This window comes from Falco punctatus, assembly GCF_963210335.1.
Source record: "Falco punctatus genome assembly, chromosome: 6".
Taxonomy (NCBI): Eukaryota; Metazoa; Chordata; class Aves; order Falconiformes; family Falconidae; genus Falco; species Falco punctatus.
In genome coordinates, this window is record NC_137585.1 from 45067568 (window position 1) to 45078503 (window position 10936).

General features: G+C 40.9%; 1 protein-coding gene across 7 annotated transcripts in view; it reads right to left on the reverse strand.

Moving 5' to 3' along the window:
• TMCC3 (transmembrane and coiled-coil domain family 3) overlaps positions 1–10936 on the reverse strand; it is a 148173-nt gene that overhangs the window by 42761 nt on the left and 94476 nt on the right. The window contains exon 1 of one of the 7 annotated variants that reach the window (XM_080392618.1): positions 10594–10732. The exons of the other annotated variants lie outside the window; for them this stretch is intronic. Within the exon in view, the coding sequence (XP_080248744.1) occupies positions 10594–10671 (78 nt within the window). The 5' untranslated portion in view covers positions 10672–10732. Of the gene's footprint in view, positions 1–10593; positions 10733–10936 lie in introns of those variants that run through there. 7 annotated transcript variants of the gene reach the window in all.

The window sequence follows — 10936 nt, forward strand, 5'->3', positions numbered from 1 at the left end:
GAACAATTTGTAAGTTACTGCACTCAAAGCCCAGCTTTCCAAACCTGAAAGAATATCATAGCTTCTGGCATCAACAAATCACACACAAAAGCTTTACACCAAGTCTTATGTCACTAGAGATCCCACTTGGTCACTTCCAGATCAGGCTTTGTCAGTTCATGCCTTATTCATCCTCCTGATCTCATATGCAACCCAAGACTTTCCAGTTCCTTGGTAAAAAGAAAGAGTTCAGGGGGCGGGAGGGGCAAAAAAACCCCAAACACACAAACAGAAAAGAAAGGTGCATCTTTTTTCTACATTAAATTTCTGGTGCAAGACACAATGATGCCCTTGGATAGAAATCCATAGGAAGCCAGTTTCATAAATATCAGAAATAGAAGATTTGCTCAACAGGAGATCTCTGTGCAGTAGAGAGAGAATATTATAGGAGTTCACACTGGGAAGACACAATGGAATCGCCTGATGATGGCACACCTCCTTTAACAGTAGCAGAAAGCATCTGGCTCTTACAGACCGTAATGCTCCTCGGTGCTTCCCAAGACCAATTACAACCACATCCACACAGTTTATGGGAATAACACATATAAGGGACAGCAAGGACGGTCTCAGAATTTCTTCATGTATCTACTGGCAAAGAGAGGAGAAACTCTCGCTGATTGTCAAAAGATCTTCTCATTGTCTTCACTCTTCTCCTTTTCTTAAATCTTCCTGAGGTCTTGTTAATAAATGCTTTCACACTCCCATCCCCTAGGTCTTCCCATATCTTTGGTACAAAGTCTACCAAATCCAATCCACTTGCACAGGACACAAAGAGCACAGTTCTTGTATAGATTGCAGGCCATCATGAGGACCAGAAGCACCTGCTTCTGATGATGCTGTATATCAGAAGGGCCTGGGTGTCACCCATTGCATGAATTCATGTGTGAAGATAGAGTTTCACTGTACAACCCATCACAAAAGCTGAGCAGGACAACTTAAGAGTATGGCAAACTTACTGTCAACATTCTGGACCCATTTCAACAAAACAGGAGCCTGGCAGCTACTGAATTAGTCTGCTGCCATCTACTACATGGCTTTAAAAGAGACTCTTAATTCTTATCTTAGGAGCAGGCTGTCATCCTTCTTTTGTTCATCAAAGTGAAATTATGTAATTTGCTCCAAAAAAGGATTGGTAACAGGTGACAAGATGTAGTCAGATTTCTTCCTTAATATATGGGAGGAGGGCGAAATGAACAAAGATAACTACTTTTTCTGAACATAGCAGGGAAGGGGAAAGAAAGAAATCAGAAACCTGATGAGGTGACGAAATACTGTGCTCATCTGGCAACAAACGTCAGCGACAACCATGACACAGAACTATGTTACTCCTGCCAAAACCTCTAGTAAAACAAAGATTCCTAGCATATTATGAGCCACACACTCCTATATTATGCACATGCATCAGTAATTGGAGCAATATCAAGTATGAAGAAGTAATTTATTTTCAAGTCATCTGTGTGGAATCAAGAAAGGAACCAAGAAAATTACACATGGCCTTTGGAATAATTTTTAGCTTGATGCTAACCAAGTCCACATTTTTCATACTTGCTTCAACACATCATAGATTCTTCTTAATGGTTTAGGTACAAACAAAAAGAAAAAACAACAACCAGATATATAATTCAAGAAGTGCAGTCAATTTTATTTTATGAGACTAAAGAGAATCCAAAGGCATGATACAGGATGCATCCTCTTCATAACTGCATGTATTAGAACATTGATTGGTAAACAGTAGAATTGAGATAGATACAAGAAAGGGTTCCAGAAGTTGAAGCTTTCCTGCACAAAATGCCTTAACAGAAAGACTTATCACAAGAGCAATGTACCTTTCTTGCTTAACTTTTTTATCGTACTAAGTCACTGTCTTGTTAATAATATTTTATTCCCTTTTCTTCCTTTGCTTTTTCTAGTGTGTGCCCTGCCCCCAACATCAAGAAGCATTTCTCCTATCCCTTTCTGGCTACTGTAATTTTCGGATTTGAACTCACATTTCTTCCAGACTTACATAAGAAGATAATAATAATCTAATATCTTATAATAATAAAATAATTACAATGTATTGACAACAGTATGACACTATTAACACTGATATTTGTGCTGTATGTGGACACTGAATTATCAAAGTGTGGATTCCAAGGTTCAAGACCAGTACATTCAAGATTTACTGCATACGGAATTCTGTGTCTCACAGCATCTACAACATTTAGACACTTTTCTCAACAACAAAAAAAAAGTTAAAGAGAAAACACAAAGTGAGAATGACTCCATTCTGGGCAGAGCATGTGAAGTCCCACCTCTATCCTTCTCTCCATCATGTCTCCCCACTATCCTCTCCATTCCTTGCTATTGCTCTGACCGTGCCCAGAAGCTGCTGAGAACTGCCCAGACACACCCACACACTTCCCCTCTCCCTCAGCCCTGGGACGGGGAGCAAGGAAGCTTAGCACTGGGAGGGCTGCAGAATCTGCAAGTACAAAATTACCACAGTGGGGGTGGAGGAGCCCCATGCTAGGTTGCTGATGATGGATTTGATACAAGATAGTTCTGAGCAACTTCAGGAAAGCTGGCAGGCTGAATGAAGATGGCAACCTGCAATACGGCAGACTGGAGGAGAAAGAAGCCATGAATGAGCACGCAGTCAAGAGTTTTCTTTAGCTCTTCTTAAGTGAGAAATGTTCCTCGCACCTGATCTAGGCAACTCTCACTCAACAAGATCTGTTTATTCAGTTTTTCTAACACTAAATATCTCTCTGAGATCAGTACTGGGTTTGATCCTACTTGGTTCCAAAGCTTCCATCTTTCCTTGCAGTTTTCTGCAGCCTTCAACCAAAGCTTCTTACCTACTGCAATCCAAAACACCTACAACAGCCACCAGACTCCAACAAACAGCCACCTCCTGTTTAATATAAATTCAGGTCCTTGGAAGCGAGACTAAGGAGTGAACCTTCAGAAGTCCTCAGCACACTTACAGTAGAGTATGTTACTAAACTGAACTGCCCTGAACCAGAAAAAATGTTAAGAGTCAGTTCTAATTGGTCTGTCAGTTTGATCTTTGGGCATCACTCACCTGCACAGACATGCTTGTATAAAGCAGCTTACCCTAACAAGGCTTCTCTTTCTGTCAGTAATTCTTGTAGCGTAGCACTGAAAGCCCACTTAGAAATCCACTCGGATTTAAAAACTAATAATCTACAGACCCTGAAGCACTGACTCCTCATATTTCCTGTAAGTTGTGTTACTTGCTTTTTTGGTGGTGCTAGGCAATAACAGGTTTTTCTTAAGAATGGAGGACTTACATTTCCACCAGCTCTGCACAATACTTTCACTCACCTTATAAATCAATACCTTCAGCGCATATAAACTCACTCCAGAGCACTGCAGTCCTCTATCTTTAAAACACCATCTTCCACCATAATGCTTCTTCAGCTGAAAAGCCTTGCTTTAAACACAGGATTAGCAAGTCAATAGAACAAAAATTAATCTTATTTAATGCTTGAGGAGCCAACAGTTTAGTATTCTGTAAATAAGAGTAGCCTTTTTGAAAGCCATCATCCTATTAACTTTAACAAAAATCATGACATAGTAATCAGAGTGTTTAATTGTTGCAATCCTTATACATATATATATACACACACATACACTGGCTGCATCACAGCCTTTGGCAGGAAACTTAAGAGGTTTCCATACATTTTTAGCAAAGTCACTGCAAAAGCATTTACTTACAAAACAAAAACAAAGAGTAAAATCCACCTACACCATCCCAGTTTAAGCTAGATGAAACTGTAATACGAAAGTAAGTAGCATCTACCACTCTAAAGAACACTTAATATGTAGAGATTTTTCCATAAGGCTGTTCATTTCAGATTGATTCCATAGGCCACTGATGCCAACCAAAAGTTTCCAATGGATTCAGCACTACTTGGATCACATTTTTTAATTCAATAGCACAGCTTTAATTCTTTGCATCCCTGTGTAACAACTTCCTCCAGAGCTACTGAAGAAACACTTACAAAGGAAGGTAACTGTTACTATACTGTACCCAAACAGGTAAATCAAGGAAGAGATGCCTACTATAGTAAAGGTTAACCGAAAAGCCTTCAGAATTGATGCCAAATATTTCATATCAAAGATTCATTAAAGTGTACCATAGTCTCAGTGTCCAATACAGAGATAACTAAAAAAAATATTATTATTTCTGTAACTTCTGCCCTCTCAAATTTTATCCATCTGCAACACCTAAACAGAGCAATAATGAAGTGGGCCAGCTCTCAATATGATTAAGCTTTTCTAGAATTTTTTAGAAAACAAAAAGCCTCATTTCAGCTTTCTACAATAACAGCATTGCAGCTCATAATTTGTAGATATTCCTTATACCTCAGCCCATAGAGGCATCCCCTCCACTCTCATCTTTGTCCCTAAATTAAAGCTTAGATTATGTACAATGATATAAAGAACTGCCTCAGAGGGGTTCTCACTTGCTGAGTGACTAAAAAAGTCTAGTTACACAGCTACAAGCCATCCCAGTTGCATACCAGATCCCATATGTCAAGGCTTTAGAACAGCAGGTTTATTTTTGTCTTTGCATATTAATCCTCCGCTCTTTCAGACTAATGGAAGAGCAGAAAACTTTCAATAGTAAAGTAACTCGCAATCCTCATTAGCAATACTGCAAATTTTCTTTAGCAAAGTTTATCTATCTGGATACATAAATGAAAAGCAAGATTTACGTTCCACTATTCCCCAACACTACACAGAAACTCATCTCCCACACAGGTCTTTCCCAAAACCGTATTTACTGGGCAGGAGTTGTAGTGTGAAGATGAAAATTGCACACTTGCTATTTGGTGCCAAAACAACTAAAACTAGACAATTGAAAGTGGCAAGCTTTTTAGCCTGGACAATGCTAGATTTCAAATCCAGCCAAAACCTTAAAGACTCAGCCTCTATGCAGGCATTGTGCCAGGTGGTGCCTAGTTAAAGCCCTACCTATAAAGGCGATGACAATAAGCAAGCTAGGAATTTAAAGCTGTTGGCATCCATCCCCCTACATCACCACTGGCAACCTGACAGAAGGACAATTACATGACCTTCAAAATGAAAGCTAACCAGACGGCTGGCAATTTTCCCCCAGTGACTTCTTTTTTTAAAATATACCTAACATTTAAAATGTGATAATAGATGTCCTAGTCCTGTAAGCAATACCATCCACTGCAATAAGGTTGAATCAGAAGCATGGCAAAGGAAAGGAGACACTGTACAATCTTCAGAAACATGAAATTTCCAGGTGGAAACCAAAAACTATGAAAGGTCTGAGTATAAAGCTTCCAAACCTAAAAATCAGTTTAAACCTTGAAAGGAACACACATCCCCACTTCTACTTACTGTTTCAAACAGTCTTCTTAGGTTGTAGGGTTAAATACAACCTTTATTGCTTATAACTCTACCAAAGAGGTTCACCTTGCAGGATCCGGGGAGCACAGCAATACTATACTAAGCCGTAGAGAAACAATTTCCCCCTTTATTTCATTTGACAACAAATTACACCTAACATTGACCTTTAGCTTTTAGATGTATTTAATCCCAAAACTCAAAGTATACTAAAGAAAGATACCAGCTTTCTAAACTTCCTAATAATCATTTCTGGAACTAACAAAAAAATAAGAATTCACACTTTTCCAAATAGCTCTACAATGACAAAATAAACAAAACTTGATTATTGTTTTAAATGATCAAACCAGGCATTTCTTCAGTTTGGATCAGCTAATCTGTCTTTTTGGGTTCACATTACAATTATGGCTTCCTTCTCTTGTTCCCAATACCCCTGTATCATGTAGCCTACTCTTCAACAGGTTTCACATATTTCTAGATACACAGTGGATTCAAAAACATTGGAGGTCGTAATAATATTCTGTCCCATTAAATTATCTTCCTCTTTTGTCAAAATATGAGGGCACTGTGGGAAAAGTATGCCTAAGTTCTTGGAGCACAAAATATCTGGGGGTTTGGTTACAAGTCAAAAAAGGCCAGAACAAGCATTTCTCCTATGCTGATTGTTGCATTTAAATTAACACCAGGAGATTAAATCTAATACTGTGGGTGAGGTGGGTTTTTTTGGTTTGGGTTTTGTTTTGGTTTTTACATTTTTAATCCTTCTAGGTCCCTTTATGTTATTTCCTCTAAATGTACTAAAATTTTAAGAAATAGAGGGAATTCAAGGACAGATGATAAAAGTGATTAGAGGCTTAGAAAGATTTCAATACGAGGAGAGATTAGTAAAAAGACTGCCTTGCTTATAGATAAGATGAATGGGAGGGATCATAAAAGAGACATGGAAAATGAGAAGAGACATTCCACAGAAGTTTTTTCATCAGTAGAAAGCAAATGGATTTCTGTATTCCTTTTTAATGTAAGCCTTTTTGTGTGTGTGATCACACGTTAGAATCAATCCACAAACACTGGTTCTATTGCTAGTCTCACTAAGGCTGAAAGCCCAGGAAGATTGAAATTAAGATTCTTTATTTGTTACTAAATAAGCCATATTTTTTCCAGGTAAGGTTTGGTGTTTGTTTTTGTGTTTGGTTTTTTTGGGTTTGTTTTTTTGGGTTTGGTTTTTTTTTAAATAAAGGAAGAATTCTTACTATTTCAAATATGTCTACCACTAATAAAGAGAAAGTTCTGAACAGGCTCCGATGTGCAAGAAATTACCTAATTAGGACTTCCTACATCTCTCTAAAGCATCTGGTACTTCTTAAAAGTAGGACGTATCACTGCATAGACTTCTGATGGGATGCAGTAAAGGAACTCACATGTTCTAGTTGTACTAGGAAAGGATTTCTCTCCTACAAAGCCACACATACACATTTATAATCCTGATGACACATGGAGGATTCTTGTTCTGTAAGGAGCAAGAGATAAGAGAGAAGAGCAATGCAAAAAAAAATATATACACAGGTTTCTGAGGTCTAAATAGGACAACCTGGTGAGCAGAAACGATAGCTTTAAGAAAGCCTTGAAAGGTGGCCCCAACACAATGCTCTACAAAAAAAAAAGTCAATACAGCAAGGTGTAAATTAGCACAGCCAAGCCAGTCTGAGCATCAGAAATCTAACTATTGCAATTACGTAGACCTCTGCATGGACTTACTGCCCAAGAAGTACAGTGTAGCCAGAATCTGAGCAGCTCTGGTCTCCCACAGTACTCACTGCAAAAACAAGTCCCTTCAGAAAGCTCCCCATGACAGTCTTCAGTTATCCTGCAAGCAACATTCCAGCAAGAACAGTACTTGGTGCCTGACAGCTAAAAATGCAGCCCTTGTTCCCAAATCTCGTCCTACTTCACAGCTTCAGTCCTGATTTTGAAAGATTTGGATTAGTTTTCGAAGTGTTGCAGGAATCAGCTTGTAATGATGCGAAGCACAGTGAAACTGTAGTGACTGGCATTAGCAGAGGTAAACTGAAACATTTTGCACAACTGTATTGTCCACATCGATTCCACCTGCGCCACCAGAGGTGCAGTAACGCAGATTACGAGAGTGACTAGATACTATTGACAAGGAGAGGCAGAAGTCTTCTAGAAGGGTACCCTTCTTTAAAGCTGGGGATGGACAATTTACCAGAACCAAGGTAACCACACAACTGCAAATCTATCCACACTAAGTAATACCAAAACTGTAAGGCACTGGTATTGTTGCAAGCAATAGTAGTTTTATGCCCCACTCTGTGCTGCCATGCACAGCATAGCTTGGCTCTCTTGTGACTCATCCAAGAAAGATAACAGGAACCCAACCCTTCCCTCAAAATACTTTGCCTCTTTAGGTGGTAATGACTCCCCCATGTTAAGTATGGCCCAGCTGTCCTTCATTATTGTTTCTCTTTCAGGCACTGGGAACTTTGCAAAAAACATGGCATATGGTTCACTGGAAAGTTGTTAACAGAGGCCAGGACATCTTATACTTCAAATGGCCTTAAAGAAGAAGGTCTTGAATAGACCTGTTGCCATATGCAGAAGGAGTCTTTTAGCTGCAGCAGGAATTTTAAAATCCTTTTCCCCTCAGATTCTAGTTTACAAACTATAGGCTATATTCACAGTAAGATGCTCTAGCACTTCTGCAAACTGAATGTGATGATGCCTTCCTACAGTATATTGGAATTTTGGAACTGTCTTCTTGCATGTCAATAGAGAAGCCTTCACTTTCTCACAAGAAAAATCCTTAGATGGGCTTGAAAAACACAGGCAGTAATCTACAGGGCTGCAGAAGCTCTTCAAAACATGCCCACCTAAAAACTGGACTCAATAGCCTATGTTATACAGACTATGAGATTCAGAAGCTGTTTTGACAGCTCTTTTCCTCAGGCTTTATTAGAACTATCTCACCCTACTTCTTATACCACTGTCCCTATCCTGCAGACAAAACCAACTACTAAGACTTTCTTCACACAAGCAAGTCTCCCTAGTTTGTTCAGGTTCTCTGAGTGTGCTGCCTCAGCTCTGTATTGCTGTGTTCGTGCTCTGCATTGCTCTCATCAATGAATGTTTGGAAATTACAGCTTTAACTACTGCTGTTCTGATGCTTTTTATTCAGTCTCTGAAAGAAAAGCAGCGTCCTGCTTTCTTGCGTCTTTCCTACGTAACACCACCAGTTGCTGCTGCTCCAGTGCCTGACCATTTCCATCCCCCTGGTTAAAGCAGTAAGAGGAATGTTGAAGTTATTCAAGCAATTTACCCAGGAAACAATCCTATTTGTCTGAAAAAAGCACAAATGGATTTAATGCAAGTTCTTGCCATCATCTAGAACATACAACCTGCTGCTACCACCTCCAGCAATTATATTACAAGTTCTGTGGTATCTGACACGACTTGTAAAGCCCAACCCCTCGAGCAAGGCAATTACAACTCTACAAACCTGTTACAGGGTTATATTTCCAGTTCTCATGGTCGCAGGAAGGGAATGAGAGGCTAATCCTGATTAAAAGAAACCCAAAATCCGACTGAAGCCCAAAGCTTTCATAAAATTCTCTTAAGCATTTTTTGTTGTTTTTCAATGCACAAGTACAATACGCAACACTGAAAATTAGGCCTGATACTTCATGCTTTTAAACAGATCAGCTAGACTATCGAGTGGACTTCAGGTTTAACTCTTAAAGACACCAAAAATCATCCTTGAAGATATGCAACTTTCTTCTGTGGCCACAGTAAGCTAGGTACTACATTATTCTTTCAGCAAGAACAATGAAGAGGAACTAATGAGTTCAACTTTCAAAGACTAAAAACAAAGGAAATATATAAAATTTTTAACCTAGTTATGACTAGGATATGCACCCAGCTTATGGTATGAAGAGCACTGTAGACCCCACTAGTAAAGCTACAGTGTACAGGGTTACCATTTTTAAAACATTTCATTATGCAACAACAATCTGAAGCACAGCATCTCCCTTCCAGCACTGTCTATTAATGAGGCTGGATGGAAAATACTACTAAGGTGCAGTACAAGAAAAGAAAAGAAAAAAAAAAAAAACCAGAAAGGAAAACACCCCAAGAACCCTCACCCATCAAAAACACCAAAATCAGTCTTCTTGCACAAGAAGCTAATCCCTACACTTCAAACTGTAAAGCTCATTTACTGACAGATGCAGGATCTCAGAATAGAAAACAGAATTTCTGCTGATATCCCAAGTCAGCTAGAGCAACCTCTCTTTCCTTCATATCTTCCTGCAGCGCATGGGAAGGAAGAGCCATTTGTTTTACACCTGTTTGAGCTGAGCATTTAGGTAAGAATTTGAGATCTGTGCATTAACTAGAGAGCCAACTGCCTTCGTCAGCAGGCCATCCACCACAAAGGCTACTAAATACATGAAAGGATCACAAGTATTGCCTATACATGTTTATCATATATTGTACGAACAAAACATCAAAACAGTAAGATAAAGATGAACTTGCTAGGAGACCGTAAGAAAAACTACCCCAACAATGCCAAACGCCATGGCTACACAGTATATTCTTACTTTATCCCTAGCACACGCAGATAGACCTTTTCTGCAAATCTCCATCGCTGCCACAGCCGTGTTGCAGGTAACTTCAGGAAGAGAACCACAATCATTCTCTTCTGCTAGATACAATCACCTGATTCACAGTTCATTAGACACACCTTGAGAAACAAGACCAAAACCATGTATTCACCAGCGTGATCTAGGCACAGAGTCACTTTATTAAATCATCAGCGCTGTTGACTTCGGTAAGTTCTCTGTTACTCTCACCTCCAGCTAGTTTCTATTGTGGATATATCTCGAACATCAGTTTCTGTTATGTCAACAACCGGGTTCATTTCATTTGCCTATATCAAAGAGTATTTAGAGTCGGAATACGAAACCACAGATAAAAAAAACTTCCCTTCGGACCGACAACCTAGCAAACGCAGAGCCCTCTTGGGAACAGGCAGCAGGTCGGTGGCTGCCCCTCACAGCTCGGCACCCAGGCCCACCGGGCAGCCCTGCCGTCCCGGCCCGTCGGCTTCCAAGGGTGGCCTCACAGCCCCCTCCGCACCCCCACACGCCTTACCCGCGTCTTGCGGCGCCGGTGCCGCTCCGGATCCGAGTACGTCCTGTCCACGGCCAGCGCCGTGTCGCTGCCCGGCATGCTGCCCCGCCGCCACTGCCGCCTCCCCTCAGCGCCGCCCGCCAAAAGCCCGCGCGCAGGCAGCCCCAGCCACCAGCCCAGCGGCCGCAGCACTGAGGGGCCCGGCGCGGCTGCCGCCGTGAGGGAGGGCACGCCCCGCCGGGAGCGCCCCGCGGGTGTGCCCTCCTCCGGCACCGGGCGGCCCCCCGCCCGCACCGGGTGTGCCCTCCTCCGGCACCGGGCCGCCGCACCCGCATTAACCCCTCGGCGCGCCCGCTGCCGCCGC